A 25778-nucleotide genomic window follows, 5' to 3' on the forward strand; every position below is an offset into this window, starting at 1 on the left:
GAATCACATGCTTAACATGCACAAAGGCATTAGGGAATATATTCCCACCACTCCTTAAGACCTAAGTCTACATTGTTATTGTGGACCTCTACATTTGTAGTTTTAGGACAGCAATAACCATAGACCTTTGTGTCTGTATTTTTCTGAATGTATCACATTTCCATAATAAAACTGTTGTTTGTCTAAAAATCTTCATTTCGCTATGACTATCATTCAGTTATATAAGGAGATTATCACTTTGAACACACAAGGTTAGTTTTCAGGTTTTTCTTTTTTTTACTGAAACAAGAGGTGCATAAATATAATATTGGCATGCAATGTGGTGAGTTTCGTGAGTTTTGTTCGCATACATTTTTTGCACACACACAAAGAGTCATCGTACGCCCATTTTACCACAAGTTGATACGGTTCCCTGGGGTCTTAATGAAATATCTGTTACATACTTTGGTCAAAATACCACAAGGATCAAGTAAAACAGCACCCTTTTAACCCTGTCTAAAATAACCCTGTTGAAGGCGACCTGTTTTGAGTGTCTGTTTCTTTAAATACTAAGGAGCCTGCTAACCCCTCTTCCTTCCTCCGCGGGATGCGCTCGTCCAGGTAAGGCGTGGAGCTGTCATAGAAACTGTTGAACATTTAAGCCTAAATTCTCGAACTTGTCCAACAAGGTACCTTGGGATTTGGGAGAGACTCTGATACAGCGGTGCACCCATACCGTTTTAGAAGAGGCTCCTGGACAAGTTTGATAATGTAGGCTTCAACAGTACGTTTCTGAATGGTTAGTTAACTTTATGTCCCTTCGACAATTCTTTTGGTATGTTTGCATTTTGGCTAAGGTCGTACGACAACCCAATGCTAGCGATTTGAGTATGTAAATGCAGTGTGTTCATGTACGAGTATGTAACAAATACAGTGTGTTTATGTACGAGTATGTAACAAATACAGTGTGTTTATGTACGACTATGTGACAAATACAGTGTGTTTATGTAGGCTACGAGTAGGCTATGTAACAAATGCAGTGTGTTTGTGGAAGTTGCTGCTTGTTAAAAGTTAGGTTTCTGATGTTTAAGTAAATGCAGGTAACGCAAATGTCCTGAAAATGTCACGAGTAAAACTCCAACTGTTAAGTTTAAGTTAGATCACAGCCTAGCTATTGCTCATAGGGGATATGGCCGACGGGGTTGAGCTGGTTCTATACCGGCCCACCTCGAACACTAACCGGCCCTCCATCTGACATCGCCGGTCCCGACTATATTCTATGCTCTACACTGTAGAGTCTACAGAACACGTTAAATTGACTCCAATACCCAAAGTAAATGATCAGTTACTGAGATTTATACTACCCCTCGCGATCTGTAGGCTATTCACACTCATGGTTTCCATATTCTTTACTCATCTAATCTCGTCCGTCAGTCTAACCTTGTTTTAGGTGTTATTAAATGTCAATCACTCTAGCCTACACAACACTTGACTTACTCGCTCGCAGACACCTTCAACACCCCTCCATGTGCATGTGTTTGTATGCGAGTCCTATGAGTTTGTGTGTAGCAACATTTTGAAAGATGGCACAATATTGCTTACATTTTCATAGTTACGAAGATTATTACTGCACAAACACTGATTTTGTTTAAATCCAGTCTGAACTGCTCTCCAATAGGAACGCAACCACTAGGGGCCTAGGTTTTCACTTTACATAGGAAGGTGCTATTGCTCATGATCAACGCAGGACAAATAAAAACGAAAGTAATGTTAACCTTAGCCAGGAAGGTTTTAACGACTGCATGCAAGAACGTGTCCATCGTTTTTCTATGAGGGTAAGTAAGCATAATTAGTCAAATGTACGGTTCTAATTGATATTAAAGGTGGTGATCTCGTTTTCGTGGACTGAATATGGAAGATTAACTTTGAGGGTTACTAGTCGACACGAAAGTTTTCACGGACTTGATGGGTCTACCTGCGAAATACCACGCTGGAGATTAGGCCTACATTTTCATACCACCTTTTCAGACCTTCACTCTAATATAAGTCAAATAACAAATGTAGTATAAATCTAGTCTGTTATCCAAACCCATAGACTGTCACCATGGATCAGCAGCAGTTCCAATACATTAATATACAGTATGGGGAAAAAATGGCTTGAAGACGAGGAAGTGACATTTTTGTCCGTAGGTTTGTATGTAATGGCACATTAAACTAGCACGCAAATATTCATGTGTAGGCTGTATGCCCATTGTAACCGGTCTTGTGAACAAATGACAGTAAAATCACTATGGGTAAAGTTCTCTTCCGCTGTAACAGGGGATTAATGCTCCATTCAAGACGACGATGAACTCGGTAAACTAGCAATGGGACGCTCGAGACAGGCCCCTCGACACTGGTTGTGTCGGCTAGTCCTGTGGTCTTTTCCTAACTGCTCATGACTTTTTCCGTCGAGATAAAAAATGTGGAATAGATTTAAGGACTAAGGAAAAGACAACTGCGGTTTTCAGAGAATCCGACTTCACGTAGGTCTACGCTAGGCTACTCATTATGCGAAGTTAGACGTTATTGACGTGAGTTCATAGACTTAAGGAGGGGAAGTGAAAACCTAAGCCCCTGCTGGTTGCGTTCCAATCGCAGAGCAGTTTACATATAAAATCCCATAAACTGATTTAAACCGTTTTGAAATTGCTCCTATCGTTTCAGAGGCGGACTTCAGGTCACGTGTCCCGCTCACCGCAGAATATGCCTTTTTCCTGCATGATAGCCCTCACACCACCTGTCAGCTCTCCCTGTGAGTAGCGGAACTGATATACATGTCTAGACCGTGTAAAGGTTATCACCACGCGGTATGCATTTTTTTAAACAGAAATATTCAGCCAGCCCACAATACAAATCGCTCTGTCTGTCTTTCTCTCTCTCTCTGTCCCTTCCCAACTCCTGTTTCGTGCCTGTGCCGCGACTACGTCTACATCAACTTCACTACGCACGCAACTTCACTTGTCTTTCCCCGCCCTTTGTGTCCCTACTGAGAAAATTCAGAATGGCAAATCATAAGTAGTTACGTCCGCATGCAGGTTTGAAAAATCTGTTGTAGATCACGTCGGGCTAGGAACATTCGCTGCACTTCATTTATCTGACGGTAAGGTATTACCTCAGAATAATATTTACCTCGACTAAAATATGGATTATCCTTGATTTGTGACATTCAATAAAACATATTTAAAAACATAAAATTACCATTATTTCAGGAAGTTACACGTGTCGACACAGTTGTTAATCTGAGTGCAGGTGCAGCACGGGACGATAGCTTTGAGTATCAGCACTACAAAGAAAATATATTAGTTGCTATCACCAAAAACAGCACACTGGGTGCCTAACTTCCGAGAGTGCTTGTTTAAGTTGTGATCTTACTGGGTAGAGAGAGCCTGTGTGAGTAGTAACATGGATTTCATGTAAGAGGTTATTGCTGACATTTCTTCATGAATTCATGAATTTTCATGAATTTCTTCTAATTCTAGCCTGGGTCGAGATGCGCTAGCGGTTTTGGTGGTATGGTGTTTTTCCACATGTGACACTCAAGTTCAACTCAAGACAGCTCATCATTCATGAAAACAGGCACATTTGATATCGTTACTTTTAGCTTTGTCAACTATGGCAGCCTATGTTCTCCGTTGATTAAAAAACGAACCTGTCGGTAGCATGTCATATTGCAGCCAGTATTGGGCACATAAATTAGTTTCCTTCACGCAAACCGTTTGCGTTGCTATCTTAATTGTCATTACAATATATCCCCTTGTATGGCTATAAAACGATCATAAAAATGTGAGCTTTGCCTATTATCTTACAGACATTCCGAGTACACTCAGATTGTTTTAGGCTGTGGGTGCATCTTATTACAAAAATATTTGAAATGTTACTCTACCCTACATGCTACAGCCGGCAATATCAGACCTAAGCAAATCATTTAGTAAAAGTGAGCTAACGTTTTAAAACATTTCTCTCTATATTATCATTATAATATATCCCATTGTATGGACCTACAACTTTAGTTGTTCATTTTATGTGCTTATATTGTGATGGGCTATTTGTTTATGTTTGTATTATTCGAGGAATGCAATGTGATTGCATGTTCTATACATTATCATTCAATCCTGTGCATGTTTGGATTTAGACTAAAGCATGAACTGTAAAAAGGACTTTATTCCCTCTTGTTTTCCTACAGTTCACACTTATTTTACAAAATGGTTGTGTAGGCAGAGAGGACCACAGTGACATTCCTGATGGGCTGTTACCTTAGATAGGGGGAGGGGAGGGGGGACCTAACTGTGACTAAAGCTTCAACATCCAAATCGCATCCATATGCTTGATATAGGCCACTGACTTTCAAAAGAAACTGTCACTCCAAACCTGTAGAAGTTTAGTAACGCTAACGTGTATACAGTGTTAACACTTGTGTATACAGTGTTAACACTTGAGTTGTATACACTGTTCAGAGTTTTAAAGTCTTCATCACAAACACAAAGTATGCCTTTTTTTACAGTATATTGTTATGTGCACGGCTCAATGCATGAAACATAAAGGGGAGGCCACGCAGAATTTATAATAATAATAATAATACGTTATTTATTAAATGGTACAGGGTTATATTTATATAATAATTATAGCAAAAAGTGTGGTGAAAGTCAGTGTTGTGAATCGAAACCAAAAATGTAATGCAAAGTCAGTCTAAGGTCACACACACAAAATAAACGGCGTCGACGACAATCCACAATCCAACGAGTATCTAAAATCCAATCACTATCCAACGACCAACGATAACCAAATGCCGAGATGACCAAAGCTCTCCCGTCTTCCGGCTGATCAGGGCTTTTGTAGCCCAGCCAATCAACTATACACCTGTCCCCAATCACCTGCTGTAGAGACAGAGAGAACAGGCATGCAAATATCACAGGGCAGGGCCTAGACCCGCCAGTCAATATCAGCACCTCTTAGAATAGGTTTAGGAAAACTGTGTTTATAGTTGATTTAACCAAAAATGATAATAATGACAATGGCAAAATAATAATTCAATTCATTTTTATTTATATTGCACTAGAACAATAACATTTTCTCTAGGCGCTTTACAGAGCCCCCTACTAGCCGGCCGGGTAGATTGGTAGAGGTAGAGGGGGGTATGAAAATGTCAAAGCATTTGGCCAAATGGCCAAATCCAAATACTTTGTTAATCATTTGTCTGCTTGTGGTAGTAATCCAACAAAATTCTGGAAAACAGTTAAGTCTCTTAAAGGGGTTTCCCCACCTACACTACCCCAGCAGATCATGCTGGAAGATAAAGCAATTAATGATCCTAAGGAAGTTTGTAATGCTTTCAATAATCATTTTATCCAATGCGGCACTTTGTTTGACCTTTCTAATTTCCCTGATGTACCGGATGGAGTGCTAGATAACTTCACTGTTGATGCCAGGTCACTGGGAACTGACCTAACCACATCCTTCCCTTTTAGACCAATACAACAGCATGAAGTCCTCTCTGCTCTTCGTAATTCTAAATGTATGAAGAGCTCAGTGGGTGCAGACCAGTTAGACCCACGTCTCTTGAAGCTTGCTGCCCCCATTATAGCCAGACCCTTGACCCACATTTTTAATCTATCACTTTTTTCTGGCTACATTCCTAGCATCTGGAAATCTGCATTAGTGGTGCCCCTTCATAAAGGGGGAGACCCAAATGATAAGAACAATTATAGGCCGATCTCCAAGCTCCCATGCCTAGCCAAAATGTTGGAATCCTTTATAAATGAGCAAATTAGCTCTTTTCTATCTTTAAACTCAATGTTATGCCCCTTTCAATCAGGTTTCAGAGCTGGCCACAGTACCATTACTGCAACAACCCTTGTGGTAAATTACATAGCCTCTGCTGTAGACAAGAAACAATGTTGTGCCGCCTTATTTATTGACCTGTCGAACGCTTTTGATACAGTAAACCATGAGATACTTTTTGGCAAACTGGACTCCCTGGGATTTGATAATGTCTCCCTCAGATGGTTCAAAAACTACTTCACGGGTAGAACACAATGTATAGATGTTGCAGGCCTTACATCTGAGGCCCTAGTAATTAATTCTGGTGTCCCTCAGGGCTCTATTTTAGGCCCGGTATTGTTCTCACTTTACATTAATAATATCTGTGACCATCTAGAACATTGCAAAGTCCATTTTTATGCCGATGATACAATTTTGTATGCCTCAGCGCCCTCTATAGATCAAGCAGTTTCAAACCTTCAACATGCTTTTGATTGTGTACAGGATTCCCTAAAGTCCCTCAAATTGATGCTGAATGAATCTAAGACTAAATTCATGATTTTCTCCAATGGTAGAAATAATGTCCCCCCCACCCATAGGATATGCACCCGTTCTGGGACTAATATTGAGCAAGTTCCTTGCTATAAATACCTAGGTATCTGGCTAGATGATTGGCTGTCATTTAAATCACATGTTCTTGACCTAGCTAAGAAGATTAAAATTAAACTGGGTGCTCTTTATAGAATAAGATCTTGTTTTACTTTTGAAAACCGAATGGAAATAGTGCAATCAACAATTTTGTCAGTTCTTGACTATGGTGACATTGTTTACATGTATGCTGCACCCTCTACCTTAAAACTCCTGGACTCTGTTTACCATAGTGCTATTCGCTTTGTTACAGGAGACGCTTTCAGGACCCACCACTGTAACTTATACAAGAATGTTGGTTGGTCCCCTCTAGCAGACAGGAGGGAAAAACACTGTCTTTTATTTGTTTATAAAGCCTTAGTGGGAAAACTGCCTAATTATCTCATGTCACTTTTAAAATTAAAATCCATCTGTCATAATACACGGTCACAGAGCCTCATCTCCCTTGAAATCCCCCTTTCAAAAACTAATATAGGTAAAATAGCTTTTAAGTTCTTTGCTTCCCATAAATGGAACACTATTCAAGTGGAGTTGAAATTAACCAAGTATTTGTCTGTCAACCAATTTAACAGCCTTTTAGATAATAAGGATGTGCCTCAATGCTGTTGTTTTAAATGATTCTCTGATTTAATTTTTTTACTTTATGTTATTTTTTTTATACTTAATTTCTGAGTTGTTTAATGTGTTGTTTGTCTGTTTTGTTTTGTTATGGTTTGTTTATTTATTGTTCTTCTGTACTATGTAGTCTCAATCAGGGCATTGCTGCAAAAGAGCCCTGTGCTCAGTCAATTCTCCCTGAATAAACAATGATGATGATGATGTCAGGCCTCAGACTCCATAGGGTTTAAACCCTGTAAACAATGTTTCGCCATCACCTATGACTACATCTTTAAAGCATGTCTGTTAGTAGTGGTAGCAGTGATGGTGGTAACAACATTAGTGTTCTTACTTGAACCATGAAATATTTTCATTAAACAATCAGTCACATGCCTGTGTGCTGTTATAGCACCATTTTTTAATTTGTCCTAGGCATTACCAGTAATGGTCACTGGACACTAGGGCTGGGCGGTATGACGGTATATACCGTGCAACGGTAGAAATGTGTCTACCGGGAGAGATTTGGCCATACCGTTTCAACCGCGGTATACTCTTATTTTGAAATCCAATCGATTTATTTTTAGATAATGACCTCCGAACTATACCTCATCCCTCTTATTCTACAGTAACTCGCCAAAACAATAGACATTCCTCCAAAAATACCTCTTTAACGATTTTGTAGCCGTTTTGTGATTTCTGCTGAGAAATAAAATAGAACTCTAAAGTTTCAGGTGTTGCGTAGCAACCCATTACTTCCCGTTACGTTAAATGACCGGACTACTTGCGGAATGATATGAAAGATGGTTAGCGGTCATTACATTTTCGCAGCAGTGAACATAAAGAAATTACAGACCTGCGAACGTTGGGGTGGCCCATTCAAAATCAACGGAACTTTTTTGAACATTCTGAAGAGCCGTATAATACGATACCCAGTACAATTTTTATGCACATAACCTGCAAGGACTATCATGCCTACTTGTTGAGTAATCCTCGACTGTTGGGCAAGATTCAATATACTGAAAAATATGGACTGAAAAGTGTCTAGTGTAGGCATTTATTTTTCAGTATTTCAAAGTGAATGAGCTGTGAGAGCACAAGAACAGTGAGCGTCTAGCAGCGATTATCATATACATGTATGTATGTCAACGGCGATTACGGCCAAACCAACGAGATTCTAAGTAATATGGAGACAAAACTTTTTTTGGTACTCCACGTAGATCATAAACCTTTGAATATAAAAACGACTCTGAAATCGGTTGAGAAATATAAACGCTATCTATAGTGCTTTTTATCCAGAAAAACTGCAGCTCCATCATTTACTTGTGTCTGTTTACAGACCAGTCATCACCTCGTCATCACGTTAGCACGTCGCAGCAACGGGCTGAGGCGGTCGATGGAGCGTCTATGACTATGTATATATGTCTATGTGTAATGTCCAACTTCAATTTAATATGTGGCCATATAAATAAAATATCTCATCATTATTGCGTTAACATATGGACACACATTGAAAAGAAAGTTTTAACACTTCAGTTATCTTCTGAAAGTACATTAAAGAACCACTGAAACATAAGCACTGGACTAAATGCCACAGAAAGATTTTTCCTTTTTCTTTTTCTTTTTTACATACACTTTGCTTTTATTTTACTATTTAAAGATTCACTATTGCTTAGGCCAATAGCCTATTGAGGCAGTATTGTTTCTGCACCTTAGTGTTCTTAAGGGTCAATAAATAAATGTCTGTGGACACATTTCGCCACCGCTGAAGTGTCCTCTTTTTCAAAAACCCAAATCTGGTCACCCTACGTATAATAAACCGTGATATATACCGTAACCGTGATATAAAATTACAAATACCGTGATAGAAGATTTTGGTCATATCACCCACCCCTACTGGACACTGACTGTTATCATGAAAATTCATGACGGGATTTACTATATCATATTAATGACATTGTCATGTAAGTCTTCTGAAGGAGATGATTTCAGCAAGGTGTTCATTTTCATCTTGATTTTCATTCTACTTCCTCTTGCTTGTCATTCCAGTGCTTCCCCTGCTTCTGTCAACACCTTTTAATGGGGTAGCAGAAGTCGACCCCCAGATCTGAATGGTCCACATGGCTGCTAAAAGTAAGTGCTTCACGAGATTCTCATCAGAGAGAAAGCCAATCACACTGCTTTATGTCTGTCCTTTTCTCTCTCTCTGTATATATCTGTCTGTCTGTCTTGTTATTTATTTATTTATTTATTTATGTATTCATTTAATTTCATTCATTCATTAATTCATTCATAGACACACAGACCAGTGTCTCCAGTGCCCAGCTGTGTGTCTCTGAAGAGTGACTGGTCTATGATGGATCCTCCCAATTTCAGCAGTGAACCACCACAGTCTGATCCAAAGTGAGTTATCAGTTTTTCCATCTTATGTGAATTACATACTTGCAGATGCACATACAAGACTAGAGAACTGGGAGAAGTGAATATGTGTGTGTGTAGATTTCGTGATTGTGTTTCCATTTTGTTAACTGAATTCGTTTGTGTGCGTGTGTGTGAGCGTGAGTGAGTGAGTCTGAGAGTGTCTGTGTGTGTGAGTGTGTGAGTGAGTAAGTGAGTGTGAGTGAATGAGAGTGCGTGAGTGAGAGAGTGAATGAGAGTGTGTGACAGTGCGTGAGAGAGTGTGTGTGTGAGTACATAGCAGTACAAGCTTTTTGAATCTTATAAATATGTGTTGTCTAAACCTATTAGTTGTATCTCCTTGTATAACTAGACCCATGGCACACAGACCAGTGTCTCCAGTGCCCAGCTGTGTGTCTATGAAGAGCAACTGGTCTATGATGGAGCCTCCCAGTTTCAGCAGTGAACCACCACAGTTTTATCAAAAGTGAGTTATCAGTTTTTCCATCTTATGTGAATTACATACTTACAGATGCACATACAAGACTAGAGAACTGGGAGAAGTGAGTATGTGTGTGTGTGTAGATTTCGTGATTGTGTTTCCGTTTTGTTAACTGAATTAGTTTGTGTGTGTGTATGAGTGTGAGTGAGTGAGAGTGTGTGAGTGAGTGAGTCTGAGACAGTGAGTGAGTGAGTGTGTGTGTGAGTGAGTGAGTGAGTGTGTGTGTGTGTGTGTGTGTGAGAGTTAGTGAGTGTGTGTGTGAGTGAATGAGAGTGCGTGAGTGAGAGAGTTAATGTGAGTGTGTGTGTGAGTACATAGCAGTACAAGCTTTTTAAATCTTGTAAATATGTGTTGTCTAGGGCTGAACGATTTGGGAAAATAATCTAATTGCGATTTTTTACCAAAATATTGCGATTGCGATTTAATATGCAATTTTTTTTTATCCTCTTTTTTTCCCAACAAAACGTAATGAATTATTTAAATATGACCAACACAATATTAGATACATTTAGTGTAAAATATTCTTTCCCACATTTTACATTTTTATTTAACTGCTCATTACAGAAACAAGAACAACAAATCGGTGGCTTTGCCACTGTGCATTTAAGTAATTTTTTAAAAGTCATTTTAAGTATAAACACTAGGCATGCACTTTTTAAACACTGTGTGCAAGATGTACCATCTTAAAAAAAAAAAAAAAAAGATTTTATTTTTTTAGACCACGTTTTTTTATCGCGAACGTTGCGGTTAGAAAATCGCGTTCTATCATATCGCGATTAAAGAGCAAATGCAATTAATCGTTCAGCCCTAGTGTTGTCTAAACCTATTAGTTGTATCTCCTTGTATAACTAGACCCATGGCACACAGACCAGTGTCTCCAGTGCCCAGCTGTGTGTCTATGAAGAGCAACTGGTCCATGATGGAGCCTCCCAGTTTCAGCAGTGAACCACCACAGTTTTATCCAAAGTGAGTTATTCAATTCAATTCAATTTTATTTATATAGCGCCCTAACAATACAATTGTCTCTAGGCGCTTTACAGAGCCCAGAGCCTGAACCCCCTTAATGCAAGCACATTGGCAACACGGGCAAGAAAAAACTCCCTGTTAGTCAGGAAGGAACCTTAAGCAGAACCACGGCACATAAGGGGGGACCCATCTGCTTCAGGTCGGCCGGGTGGAGATAGGAAGGGGGGATGGCGGGAGGGTTGTGTGGCAGAAGGGGATGGGAAACAACAGGTGTTGTACATATCCTGCATTTGGTAGGTGTACATAATATATATACAGACATCCGGTGGTAAATACATGATACAAACAAGACCAGTTTAGTGGGTATACACTGTGCTCAAAGGTTTACTGTTACAGGGGTAAGGGGAGTAGGAACAGAGAAACATGTTGATGGTGGCAATATTATATATTGTATATAAATGCTAGCATAGGGTATGAGGTAGAGTAAGTGTACGGCAGTGCGGTGGCGGTGGGTGCAATTGGCAGAGGCTTTCTACGGGTAGACCGGGTGGAGAGATTACAGCAGCGTCCCATAGCGAAGATAGTCTGGATTAGGGGAAAAAGAAAAAGAACAGAGTGAGTGGGTAGAGTTTGGCTGTCCATATGCATAGTTGAGGAGTAGTGGGGGTGAGGAGCAATGTTTCCACTTCCATCAGCAATTGGAACATGCTACAAGGGAGAGAGAACATTTTTGTTAGTAGACATTTATTTCAGAAACAGATAAGGAGATACCTTTGGGTAGTACATTTACAGTAGGCAATATGGCCATTTTATCAGTATTATTATAAGCATTAGCAATGTGATATGAGAGGAGAGGGAGGGAGAGAGAGCGAGAGAGAGAGGGAGAGGGGCTGCCTGGCTAGGTGTAAGGGAATATTATTTAATATATTATTTAGATTTTAGTCCAGTTTAGTTGATTAGGGGGGTATTACATGTGTTTATATTGGTTTGTTTATGTAATTTTGTCTTACACTAGCATCTGTTTACCTATCTACCAAGTGGTCCAAGGAAAGCATCACAGGATTGAGAGAACCAGACTGGCTCCAGTTATCAGTTTTTCCATCTTATGTGAATTACATACTTGCAGATGCACATACAAGACTAGAGAACTGGGAGAAGTGTGTATGTGTGTGTGTGTAGATTTCGTGATTGTGTTTCCGTTTTGTTAACTGAATTAGTTTGTGTGTGTGTATGAGTGTGAGTGTGTGTGTGTGTGAGTGAGTGGGTGAGAGTGCGTGAGAGAGAGTTAGTGTGTGTGTATGAGTGTGAGTGTGATTACATAGCAGTAGAAGCTTTTTAAATCTTGTAAATATGTGTTGTCTAAACCTATTCGTTGTTCTCCTTGTATAACTAGACCCATGGCACACAGACCAGTGTCTCCAGTGCCCAGCTGTGTGTCTATGAAGAGCAACTGGTCTATGATGGAGCCTCCCAGTTTCAGCAGTGAACCACCACAGTTTTATCCAAAGTGAGTTATCAGTTTTTCTATCTTATGTGAATTACATACTTGCAGATGCACATACAAGACTAGAGAACTGGGAGAAGTGAGTATGTGTGTGTGTGTAGATTTCGTGATTGTGTTTCCGTTTTGTTAACTGAATTAGTTTGTGTGTGTGTATGAGTGTGAGTGTGTGTGTGAGTGAGTGGGTGAGAGTGCGTGAGAGAGAGTGAGTGTGTGTGTGTGTATGAGTGTGAGTGTGATTACATAGCAGTAGAAGCTTTTTAAATCTTGTAAATATGTGTTGTCTAAACCTATTCGTTGTTCTCCTTGTATAACTAGACCCATGGCACACAGACCAGTGTCTCCAGTGCCCAGCTGTGTGTCTATGAAGAGCAACTGGTCTATGATGGAGCCTCCCAGTTTCAGCAGTGAACCACCACAGTTTTATCCAAAGTGAGTTATCAGTTTTTCCATCTTATGTGAATTACATACTTGCAGATGCATATACAAGACTAGAGAACTGGGAGAAGTGAGTATGTGTGTGTGTGTAGATTTCGTGATTGTGTTTCCGTTTTGTTAACTGAATTAGTTTGTGTGTGTGTATGAGTGTGAGTGTGTGTGTGAGTGAGTGGGTGAGAGTGCGTGAGAGAGAGTGAGTGTGTGTGTGTGTATGAGTGTGAGTGTGATTACATAGCAGTAGAAGCTTTTTAAATCTTGTAAATATGTGTTGTCTAAACCTATTCGTTGTTCTCCTTGTATAACTAGACCCATGGCACACAGACCAGTGTCTCCAGTGCCCAGCTGTGTGTCTATGAAGAGCAACTGGTCTATGATGGAGCCTCCCAGTTTCAGCAGTGAACCACCACAGTTTTATCCAAAGTGAGTTATCAGTTTTTCCATCTTATGTGAATTACATACTTGCAGATGCATATACAAGACTAGAGAACTGGGAGAAGTGAGTATGTGTGTGTGTGTGTAGATTTCGTGATTGTGTTTCCGTTTTGTTAACTGAATTAGTTTGTGTGTGTGTATGAGTGTGAGTGTGTGTGTGAGTGAGTGGGTGAGAGTGCGTGAGAGAAAGTGAGTGTGTGTGTGTGTATGAGTGTGAGTGTGAGTATGTATGTGAGTGCGTGAGAGAGAGTGAGTGTGTGTGTGTGTGTGTGTGTGTGTGTGTGTGTGTTTGTGTGTTTGTGTGTGTGTGAGAGTACATAGCAGTACAAGCTTTTTAAATCTTGTAAATATGTGTTGTCTAAACCTATTAGTTGTATCTCCTTGTATAACTAGACCCATGGCACACAGACCAGTGTCTCCAGTGCCCAGCTGTGTGTCTATGAAGAGCAACTGGTCTATGATGGAGCCTCCCAGTTTCAGCAGTGAACCACCACAGTTTTATCCAAAGTGAGTTATCAGTTTTTCCATCTTATGTGAATTACATACTTGCAGACGCACATACAAGATAAGTTAAGTGTGTTTGTATGTATGTGTGGATATAGGTTTCATTAATATCCCTCCACTCTGTTAACTGAATTTGGTGAAGGGGATGTGTGTGTCTGTGTGTGTGTGTGTGTGTGTGTGTGTGTGTGTGTGTGTGTGTGTGTGTGTGTGTGTGTGAGAGAGAGAGATGTAAGAGTGTAAAAGAGTGTTTGAATAACAGAAGAAAGAGTGCAAAATGCATACTCTCTTTCACCTACATTTTTGTCTGTGTACAATGCCATACATGCTTGTGTGTGTGCCTTGGTGTAAAGTGTATCAATGAATAATGTGACTCTTTGTGTGTTTTATCTGTCACTGCAGTGTTCCGAGGAATGTTCTGACCCAGGATCAGTCCAGGTGTGGAGTGTGTGAGCAGCTACTGAGGGACCCAGTCATCACCACCTGTGGACACATTTTCTGCAGGCAGTGCATCAGCAGCTACTGGAGCCAGTCTGGTCCATCAGCAGACTACAGCTGTCCCCAGTGCAGAAAGAGATCCAGAGCACAACCCTTTCTAAACCCTGACATAACCATGGCACAACATCTGATATACCCACATACAACCATGACACAACCTCCTGTATATCCCCCTACAGCCATGGCACAATCTTCTCTCTACCAACACAGAGAAATGGCACAGCTTCATCTAAAGCCATCTACTACCATGGCACAAGTTCCTCCATATCCACACTCAGACTCGGGGCAGAACCCTCTATACCCACACTTACACATGGCACAGATTTATCCACAGACTCCTTTGGATGAGCACATAGTCATGGAAGGAAGCAAACATCTCCAAACTGAGCCTGCTCCTGTCAAAAGGGCCAAACTAACAGGTGAGTCTTGAAGTATTTTTTTGGAACTGCTTCCAAGAGTTGGGTTCCTACACAAATAGAAACACCATTTAGTTAAAAAAAAAATGATGGTGACATTTTGAAGTTCATTGTTCACTGTTACGCTTCTTGAAATGTGGGTTAAGAGACAATAACAAATTTGTTGGATACTGATCTGTATTTGTTTGTTTGATTGTTTGTTTGATGCCAAATAGATGATGTCCTGAACAGAGCACTGATGACTCATAAAGCCAGTATGAAGAGGAGGTTTGAGAGCATATCTGAAGGCATCATAAGATCAGAGACTCAAACACTCCTGAACAAGATCTACACAGAGCTCTACATCACAGAGGGAGAGAGTGAAGGGGTGAATAATGAACATGAAGTTTGGCAGGTAGAGTCAGCATCCAGATCACAAACTACAGAAGACACAGCAATCAACTGTAATGACATCTTCAAGCCCTTACCTGGACAGCAGAGACCCATCAGAACTGTCATGACCAAGGGCATTGCTGGCATTGGAAAAACTGTCTCGGTGCAGAAGTTCATCCTTGACTGGGCAGAGGAGAAAGCTAACCAGGATGTAGATTTCATGTTTATACTTCCGTTCCGTGAGCTAAATTTGGTCAAACATGATCAGTACAGTCTTCACAGGCTCCTGCTGGACTTCTACCCTGAGCTTAGGGAGCTACAGGATGGTGAATACAAAGACCGCCATATTGTGTTAATCTTTGATGGTCTGGATGAGAGTCGACTTCCGCTGAATTTCCAAGAGAACCAGAAGTTGTCTGATGTGACACAAACATCATCAGTGGATGTGTTGATGACGAGCCTCATTCAGGGAACTCTGCTTCCCTCTTCTCTCATCTGGATAACCTCCCGACCAGCAGCAGCCAGTCAGATCCCTTCTCAGTGCATCAATCAGGTGACAGAAGTACGAGGGTTCAATGATCCACAGAAGGAAGAGTACTTTAGGAAGAGGATCAGTGACCAGAATCAAGCCACCAGAATCATCTCACACATTAAGGCATCCAGGAGCCTCCATATCATGTGCCACATGCCAGTCTTCTGTTGGATCTCAGCCACTGTCCTTCAGCAGATACTGGAAGAGGATGATGGGAAGAAAGCCCCCAAAACTCTGACTGAGATGTTCATACACTTCCTGCTCATCCAGACCACCAGGAAGAACCAGAAGTATCAAGAGGACAATGATCGAGATAGACAGAGGCTTGTGGAATCACATAAAGATGTCATACTGAAACTGGCAGAGCTGGCCTTCAAGCATCTGGAGAATGGCAATCTCATGTTCTATGAGGATGACCTTACAGAGTGTGGCATTGATGTGAGTGATGCCTCAGTGTACTCTGGCATGTGCACTGAGATCTTCCGGGAGGAATGTGTGTTTCACCACAAGAAGGTCTACTGCTTTGTGCATCTGAGCATCCAGGAGTTTCTGGCAGCCATGTTTGTGTTTCACTCCTACATGTCAGAACATTTTGAGATACTGAAATCATTCTTCAGTAAAAAACACAAAGACCTGCAAGCCCCCCTTCCCTTGCATGTTCTGTTGAAGGGAGCAATGGAGAAAGCTTTGGACAGCAAAAATGGACACCTGGACCTTTTCCTCCGCTTCCTTGTAGGCGTCTCATTGGAGAGCAATCAGGCCCTTTTACAAGGTCTGCTGTCAAACACACACAGCAGCTCAGAGAGCATCAAGAAAACCTGTCGGTACATCAAGTATCTCAAGAGAAAGGATCTGTCTCCTGAAAGATGCATCAATCTTTTCCATTGCTTATTTGAAATGAATGATCATTCCCAACATAAAATTGTTCAGACATATCTGAAATCTTCAGGTGGCTTCTCAGATAGATTGACACCTGCCCAATGTTCAGCACTGGCCCACATGCTTCTGATGTCTGAGGAGGTGCTGGATGAGTTTGACTTGACGAAATACAACACATCAGAGGAGGGACGGAGGAGACTAATACCAGCTGTGAGATGCTGCAGAAAGGGCCGGTGAGTTACCAATTACATCCAATATGGAAATAATAAAGGTCTGAGAAATCAGCTTAAACCAATGCTTACACCACCTAATGTGAACCTCTACAGAAATTATTTGCAGTTTTTGTTTTCAGAGATTGTGATATAATCCTAAAATCTTAAGATATACAGTATGTTCATAGTTGTGTTACATTGCCTCAACTTCCAATGTATTTTCGACTTGTAGTCAACAAGCTGTAACACTATTAGGTTTTTCTTCATATTTGAGCTGATATTTGGCACATGGCTTAAACTTCTCTGGCACTGATTAAAACCAATGCTTACTCTACCTTATGTGAGAGCATCCTCTACAGAATATTTTTGAATATTTTTTTCTGACAGTGTGATATTTTTAATTGTTAATAGTTTTGTTTCAGCGCATCAACTTACAATGTATGTCCTACTTGTATAGTCAGCTAGCTGTAACACTAGGAACAGACAAATAGAAGTCCATCTGATAATTTCAGATACAGACATTTTCTTTGCTTTAAGCCCTGTTGGCATCATCATAGCAAACTACTGTACTGACACCCAATAGATTATTTAGATGTGGTTCAGCAAATCTGGTATTGGACAACAAGCTATTTCTGCTGTTCCAGCATGTATTGCTGTTCTAGTTGTCAGCATGACCAGAATTTAATCATATGTTCTAAATGTAATATATTAGAGATGCTCCGATCAGGTTTTTTGGTGCCGATCACCGATCACCGATGACTGAAATCAGTATCTGCCGATCCGATAATACCGATCACCGATCACGGTGTCGATTGAAGCTTTCTATTTATTGTGTAGCATTATTTATTAAGTTAATTATTCTTAACAACATTGGTATTGTATTTTAAGTATTTAAATTACGAGACGAGAGTATCATGAATTGACAACCATCTGTTTTATTGCAGGGAACGTGCAACATTCCAGTGTAGAAGCTCTCTCGCTTACTATAAAATGTGTAAATAATAATAAATATTAAAATAATAATAAAAATATACATCTTTAAATGAAAATCACAACAATAGAATCACATGTGCAACATTCCACTATCTAGAGGCTCTCAAGAGAACTTGGAGCTTATACAGTAGCTTTCCTGTGGAAAAATAATAATACAAACTTAACTGCAACATAAACAGGCTATAGCCAAATATCCAATATGAGGATAGCAACGACATCACGTACACAAGACTTCACAACCTCTCCCTCACTATATTACTTTTTTGCTCAAGCAATATCCCACCTGATACAATGCCAACGTGACCGTTTCAGAGTACTTTGTGACTTTTCGAAAAGTGGAGTCTGTTTATCTGACTGATGTTTTTAAAGTATTTACCTTGTGCTAGCTCTGTGCCTTAGGAAACTCCTGGGCTATGTTAGCAAGGTGTGTGGAGAATGGCACTCCAAGTTTGAGGATTTAAAATGCGACACTGACAACTGGCATATTACGCAGGGGGGTTTTCCCATTTCGCTCCACATCGCGCACCTCGCCATAACCCTCGTTTGTGTAAGTTACCGTTTGGAAACTTCCGTCTATAATAAAAATCTTTTCACGTCAGATTTGCTCATTGCTGACACTTTCAAAAACCGGTTTTCTAAAATGGTCTGATGCAAATACATTAAACAGTGATAGATTAAAGTGTGGCTTGTTAATGTCATCCCTTTCCTAACAACATCGATTTAGATAGATAGATAGATACACTTGTATTAATCCTGTTAGGGAAATTCACGTGTAATAGCAACAAGGTAATAGGAATAATTTTGTATTATTTTTGTTTTAAGCTGGAGAGCTGCTATAACACACTCGCTGCGCCATGGCAACCATTCCATTTATTAAATAATGCCGGTCGTGTCCGTTGTTCTGGCTGGTCTAAAATATTACGTCCAACTGGCTAAGTAAGACCACGAAAAACTATCCACATGTAGTTAGAGCAGCACACTATCCCAATACAAACAACTAAGCACAGTAGAAAAATGTAAGTCACGAAAAAGGAGCCACGTCATACATTTAGTTTATGTTGTTGCTGTTATGAAGTGAAACAGTGGGGTTAATAAAGGTTCAGCCTGAGGTTGCGAGGCGACCACGAGAATCATTTCTTACCATTGGCGGCCTGAAATGCCTATCTCTAACGTTTTATTGAAACGTCTCTGATAGTAGTTCTCTCAGATTTTATGTCATCTGATCGGCCATGTTTGATCGGCCGTTTTGAGGACGCCGATCAAAACCGATAATGGGAATATCGGCCGATATTGATCGGCGCCGATCAGATCGGAGCATCCCTATAATATATATTTGTTTTACGTCAAACTTCATTAAAAATCCCTCATCTTCTCATCCTACTGTTATTTATCTTGTGAAAAAAATAACATTAAAAAAAGGAAACATTTCAAGGAATCTGCTGCAGCAGAATTGCTATTTGGTACTATAAGTTTGAAAAATACAGCTGTGTATAAAAGTGCATACAATATGTATTCATGTATGTATTCAATGCATACTTTTGAAAATCACCTAATAATCTCCTACACACACTGGCTTATGATTTATAATTGTAGACTTGTTGCCTGTGGACTAACAGAGAAGTCCTGTGAGATTGTGGCCTCAGCTCTGCAGTCTGCAAACTCACCCTTACGAGAGCTGGACCTCAGTCAGAATGACCTGCAGAAGTCATTGGAAAAGCTGTCCTCTGCTCTACAGAGTCCAAACTGCAAACTGGAGACACTGAGGTAAGTAATATTGAAGACTGTGTTAACAGACGCATGTATGTATTCAATGTATACTTTTGAAAATCACCTAATAATCTCCTACCCATACTGGCTTGTGATTTGTAATTGTAGACTTGCTGGCTGCAAACTAACAGAGAAGTCCTGTGAGATTGTGGCCTCAGCTCTGCAGTCTGCAAACTCCCTCTTAAGACAGCTGGACCTCAGTCAGAATGACCTGCAGCAGTCATTGGAGATGCTGCTCCCTGCTCTTCAGAGTCCAAACTGCAAACTGGAGACACTGAGGTCAGTAATATTGAAGACTGTGTTAACAGACGCATACATGTATGTATTCAATGTATTCTTTTGAAAATCACCTAATAATCTCCTACCCATACTGGCTTGTGATTTGTAATTGTAGACTTGTTGGCTGCAAACTAACAGAGAAGTCCTGTGAGATTGTGGCCTCAGCTCTGCAGTCTGCAAACTCACCCTTACGAGAGCTGGACCTCAGTCAGAATGACCTGCAGACGTCATTGGAAAAGCTGTCCTCTGCTCTACAGAGTCCAAACTGCAAACTGGAGACACTGAGGTAAGTAATATTGAAGACTGTGTTAACAGACGCATGTATGTATTCAATGTATACTTTTGAAAATCACCTAATAATCTCCTACCCATACTGGCTTGTGATTTGTAATTGTAGACTTGCTGGCTGCAAACTAACAGAGAAGTCCTGTGAGATTGTGGCCTCAGCTCTGCAGTCTGCAAACTCCCTCTTAAGACAGCTGGACCTCAGTCAGAATGACCTGCAGCAGTCATTGGAGATGCTGCTCCCTGCTCTTCAGAGTCCAAACTGCAAACTGGAGACACTGAGGTCAGTAATATTGAAGACTGTGTTAACAGACGCATACATGTATGTATTCAATGTATTCTTTTGAAAATCACCTAATAATCTCCTACCCATACTGGCTTGTGATTTGTAATTGTAGACTTGTTGGCTGCAAACTAACAGAGAAGTCCTGTGAGATTGTGGCCTCAGCTCTGCAGTCTGCAAACTCACCCTTACGAGAGCTGGACCTCAGTCAGAATGACCTGCAGCAGTCATTGGAAATGCTGCTCCCTGCTCTTCAGAGTCCAAACTGCAAACTGGAGACACTGAGGTCAGTAATATTAAAGACTGTTTTAACAGACGCATACATGTATGTATTCAATGTATACTTTTGAAAATCAACTAATAATCTCCTACCCATACTGGCTTGTGATTTGTAATTGTAGACTTGCTGGCTGCAAACTAACAGAGAAGTCCTGTGAGATTGTGGCCTCAGCTCTGCAGTCTGCAAACTCACCCTTACGAGAGCTGGACCTCAGTCAGAATGACCTGCAGACGTCATTGGAAAAGCTGTCCTCTGCTCTACAGAGTCCAAACTGCAAACTGGAGACACTGAGGTAAGTAATATTGAAGACTGTGTTAACAGACGCATACTGTGAACTGTGTTAACCAGACAATAGGAACATTAATGTTTTACTCTAGGCAGAATTTGCTCTCTGATCTCACAATATGTCTTAGTCAGTAAAACTGTTCACATAGGCCTTATCTATATCATCACATTTTTTAGGTGTTACAGCTGGCTCAGACGGTTGCGTTGATCCGTCAACGTTGACAGATCCCGATTTACTTTGAATGGGGTGACATCATCCGTTGCCAAACTGAATTGTGGTTCCGTTGCGTTCTGTTGCGTTGCTTGCGGCGAAAGTTGTCTCTCAAAATGTTCAACTTTTTGAGAGGCAACGCATGCGTCAGCCAATCAAATTGCATTTCTGCAAATACGGCAGCGCAGGTGCTGGCCAATCAAATCATGTTTATGCTAATATCTAAAGAGCACGACGCTGAAAAACTCCGTAGTTGGTCGTATTTGTACATCAAAGTTGTTTGTTTGACTTGTTTTCGCTTAGATTTTTTTAAAGTTACCGAAAAATACGTCTGAGGGAATTTGCGAGGTGTCTGAGCCAGCTATCTAATGTTAGCATGTTACTACCCACAAGGTAAACAGCTTGCTAGCGGCGTGATTGGTTTGTTGAGCTGTCAATCTCACTATAAACCTCTCCGTTATCAACACAACCCCATTCGCCAGATACGCCAGTAGTCTATAACAGACACCTTCTGTCCGATTTAATCGATTAGGGGTAATAAATGTGTGAGAAACGTGTCATATATGATGGATGTACACTTTGTTATTTGGTTGATATCTGATCTCCTGTCAATTTCTGATATATGCACTTTGTCCTTCTGACAAGTCATAATTTAACCCAAGCTCTCTCCCCCTCCCCATGTCACAGTTGAAGTTTCAGGACAGTTGAGGTGAGATAACGGTGTGTGACCTGGTCTAGGTGTGAGATTTATCCGATAGAAGACATTCAAAATACCTCTTTAACGATTTTGTTGCCGTTTTGGGATTTCCGCTAAAATAGTTCTTCAGGCAAATAGAACTCTAAAGTTTCAGGTGTTGCGTAGCAACCCATTACTTGCTGACTTTCCGTTACGTTAAATGACCGGACTACTTGTGGAATGATATGAAAGATGTGAATTAGAAGCACAAAACCCGTTGCCAATGACAGCAGTCATTACTTTTTCGCAGCAGTGAAAATAAAGAAATGACAGACCTGCGAACGTCGGGGTGGCCCATTCAAATCAACTGAACTTTTTTGAACATTCTGAAGAGCAGTATAATACGATGCCCAGTACCATTTTTAAGCACATAACCTACAAGGACTTTCATGCCTACTTGTTGAGTAATCCTCGACTGCTGGGAAAGGTTCAATATACTGAAAAATATGGACTGAAAAGTGTCTAGTGTAGCCATTTTATTTGCAGATTCTGTTCCATTTTTCTCAATGATGGTCAAATATTAGTAGTTAAAGATGCACGATTTCGATAGTTTAGATTTCTTTTCAGTATTTCAAAGTGAATGAGCTGTGGGAGCGCAAGAACAGTGAGCGTATAGCAGCGATTATCATAGACATATACATGTATGTATGTCTGGCGATTTATAGGCTTACTATGGAGATTCTAAGTAACATGGAGACAAAACTTTTTTTGGTACTCCACGTAGATCATAAACCCTGGAATATAAAAACGACTCAGTGAAATCGGTTGAGAAATGTAAACGCTATAGTGCTTTTTATCCAGAAAAACCGCAGCTCCGTCATTTACTTGCGTCTGTTTACAGGCCAGTCTTCACCTCACCAATATAGCGGTGACGTTAGCACGTCGCAGCAACGGGCTGAAGTGGTCAATGACGCGTCTATGTAGGCTATATATGTCTATGTAGGCTATATATGTCTGTGTAATGGCCAACTTCTTAATTTTCTTATTTTAATATGTGGCCATATAAAGAAAATGTTTTTCTCATCATTGTTGCATTAACATATGGACACACATTGAAAAGAAAGTTTTAACACTTGAGTTATCTTCTGAAAGTACATTAAGAACCACTGAAAGCCATATAAGCACTGGACTAAATGCCGCAGAAAGATTTTTCCTTTTTTTTTTTTTACATGCACTTTGATTTCATTTTAGTATTTAAAGATTCAATGGAAAAGTTCAGTACAAAGTAAGCCTATACTGTCCACTATTGCTTAGGCCAATAGCCTATTGAGGCATTATTGTTTCTGCACCTTAGTGTTCTTAAGGGTCAATAAATAAATGTCTGTGGACACATTTCGCCACCGCTGAAGTGTCCTCTTTAAAAAAAACTCAAATCTGGTCACCCAACGTATAATAAACCGTGATATATACCGTAACCGTGATAAAATTACAAATACCGTGATAGAAGATTTTGGCCATATCGCCCACCCCTAGCTTAAGTTAAAAAAAGACCTGATCTCCAATACCCAAAACATATTCCTATGGACAATCTACATCCCTCCAATTGAATCCCCCTACTTTAAGGATCCAACCTTTACTGATCTAGAGGGAGCCATCACCCACTTCCAAATCCAGGGAAATATCCTATTTGTAGGTGATCTGAATGCACGCACAGCTGAAGAAGCACTACTACACTACTAGCACAAACGGAGACAAATACATGAATAACAAAACTAACACCAGTCTTACTCTTCCATTAAGTAATAACTATGATAAAATAACAAATAGAAATGGGGAAGAACTACTGCAGCTCTGTTGGTCCCTCTGTCTGTACATAGTCAATGGTCGACTAAGAGGGGACTCCTTTGGGCGCTACACCAACAGCTTCTCTCTGGGCAGTAGCACAGCAGATTACGCAATAACATATTTGGACCCTTTCTCTCTCAGAGCATTCACAGTCAAGCAACAAACCCCTTTTTCAGACCATAACCAGATCAGAATATACCTAAAAAGACTCCACTCTAACCAACCATGCCCTAACCCCAGTAATTTATATAACATAACAACTCAATATAGATGGGTGCAAAGCAGAATACCTGAATTGGTCACAGCACCATAAATTTGATTTCTAAGACTAGTTTTTTCCTTTGTGTATTCATTTTAGAAAACTATGCACTGATTTTTGTTCCCCCTATAATGCTGAAGGGGCAGGGAGGAAAATATTATTTTGTAGTATTTTAACTTGACATTTGTTCACCCTATTCATGTAGATGGGGTCATCTAAAAGAAAAATCTGTATGGTTTGTACAGTGTTCAGTAATTGTAAGGCTCAAAATATTCAAATCAGGCATAGAACCAATCACAATATATGGCAGCAAACTTTTAGGTCCTCTGATGTACAAAGGATTTGAAAATGGGGACAATAACCAGTTGAAACCTCGGTATGCAGAGTTTTGTAAAGTTATACTCAAAGTACAAAGGAGTACCCATAACAATGCATGCAGGGCTGAATTACTTTTTAAAGCAGACTGAGTCAGTTTATGGATGTTCTTAGTAATGTATCTGCTCTCAAAGTAAATTGTTTTTCAAAAATAGATTTGTGGGATTTTGACAGACAAAATGGCTGAATTTGCAAATGTCTTGCGTGATGCATTCCCTTCTCTAATAATGAGGGGAAATTATCTCTTGTTTCAGACTGTCTGGTTGTCTCATCACACACCAGGGCTGTTCTTTCTTGGCCTCTGCCCTCAAATCAAACCCCTCCTACCTGAAACAGCTGGATCTGAGCTACAATCACCCAGGAGACTCAGGGGTCAGAGAGCTCACAGACAGACTGAATGATCCCAACTGTAAACTAGAGACTTTCAGGTGAGTGCTGGGTGTTTATCTGGGTGTAATTTTAAACATGTGCAGAGGGCACCAAGGCTCAGGGGGTGTGGAGGGAGATTTTAATGGAGCGGATGGGCAAACTCTTTTCACTAAGAGCACCAAGTCTGGACTGCTGGAGGTGCATCTTCTTTCTATTCCTACATGGATGTGCATGTTGCTCCTCCTCCTAAACTCCAAGAAGTCATGGGTGCACATGTCCTGCTAGTATCACCAGTCAGCAGCCACTTCTATTCCCCTCATCTTCTCTCAGTCACAGCATGCTGCAACCAGGGCTGATGGCAGTCAGTGCTGCTGTAAGACGTCTGTCTCAACCAAAGCTTCCCAGCAGTGCTATGGGTGGGTCGAGTCGGCTCTGGTGCCCATAGTAACAGTGTTGTTACACTCCTTCTTCCCATTTCCCCTCTCTACTTCACTCCTTCCAGCAGGAACTGCTCACACTGCAGTCCCACCTGACAGACTGTCTGGGTAAACTGGGTAAATGATCTGTGCTTGTGTCACACCCCTGTGTAGGGTCAGAGGCAAGAACAAAAGAGAGAGACTGCACTGTGGGCAAAACATATGTTGACACAGAGCCTGTGAACATGTAAAGATTGTATTACACAGAAGACATACGAAACTAGGAAAAAGAACATTTACAGCATCTGGTCCAAAACAGACTGATATTGGCATGTCTAAATCCTCACGCTTTGGCCTTGTCTATTTCCTGAGTCTCACAAACTGGAATAGTGTGTTTGCAAAGGGTGGGACCCCATTGAAACATCAGCAGGCAGAGGTTTTGTCAATTTGATGTCATCAGCCTATAGGACATCCTGTAAAACACACACAAACACACACATAAACAAGGAACTGCAAACACAAGAGCAATCAAGCACAAAACAAGCAGAAACTCACACAGGGATATAACAGCATGGGATCGGTGGGGTCCTTTACTATGCCTCAGGCCTGCCTGCAGACTCTGGTAGTAAGTGAGCTCCAGGGTTGAGAGTGGAGCTCCTTACCTGCTGTCTTGATTACTCTTTGGTAGTCCTGAGCAGTGCTGTTGTCATACAACACTGCCAGCCTGTTTGTTAGCATACTCTCAATAGTGCACCTGTAGAAGTTTGTAAGGATACTGGGTGGCCTCCT

At 40.6% G+C, this 25778-nt stretch overlaps 1 protein-coding gene across 1 annotated transcript; it reads left to right on the forward strand.

Moving 5' to 3' along the window:
- Positions 1-1301: 1301 nt before the first annotated feature.
- On the forward strand, positions 1302-21740 carry LOC105891502 (NACHT, LRR and PYD domains-containing protein 12-like). Its single transcript, XM_031561784.2, has 17 exons — positions 1302-1814; positions 9070-9153; positions 9317-9423; positions 9791-9904; positions 10772-10885; positions 12279-12392; positions 12705-12818; positions 13131-13244; positions 13650-13763; positions 14160-14674; positions 14887-16687; positions 19535-19705; positions 19821-19991; positions 20103-20273; positions 20389-20559; positions 20675-20845; positions 21737-21740. The coding sequence occupies exons 3-17, from the start codon at positions 9374-9376 to the stop codon at positions 21738-21740; spliced, it is 3909 nt and encodes a 1302-aa protein (XP_031417644.1). The 5' UTR covers positions 1302-1814; positions 9070-9153; positions 9317-9373.
- The last annotated feature ends 4038 nt before the right edge of the window (positions 21741-25778 follow it).

Source organism: Clupea harengus, chromosome 24, assembly GCF_900700415.2.
Source record: "Clupea harengus chromosome 24, Ch_v2.0.2, whole genome shotgun sequence".
Classification (NCBI taxonomy): domain Eukaryota; kingdom Metazoa; phylum Chordata; class Actinopteri; order Clupeiformes; family Clupeidae; genus Clupea; species Clupea harengus.

Bases quoted from the DNA above. Each gene is read 5' to 3' on its own strand.
- LOC105891502 (XM_031561784.2), top strand. From the start codon at position 9,374: ATGATGGATCCTCCCAATTTCAGCAGTGAACCACCACAGTCTGATCCA. The intron at 12,819-13,130 runs GTGAGTTATCAG...TTGTATAACTAG, and splicing joins CCACCACAGTTTTATCCAAA to ACCCATGGCACACAGACCAG. The intron at 20,274-20,388 runs GTCAGTAATATT...TTGTAATTGTAG, and splicing joins TGCAAACTGGAGACACTGAG to ACTTGTTGGCTGCAAACTAA.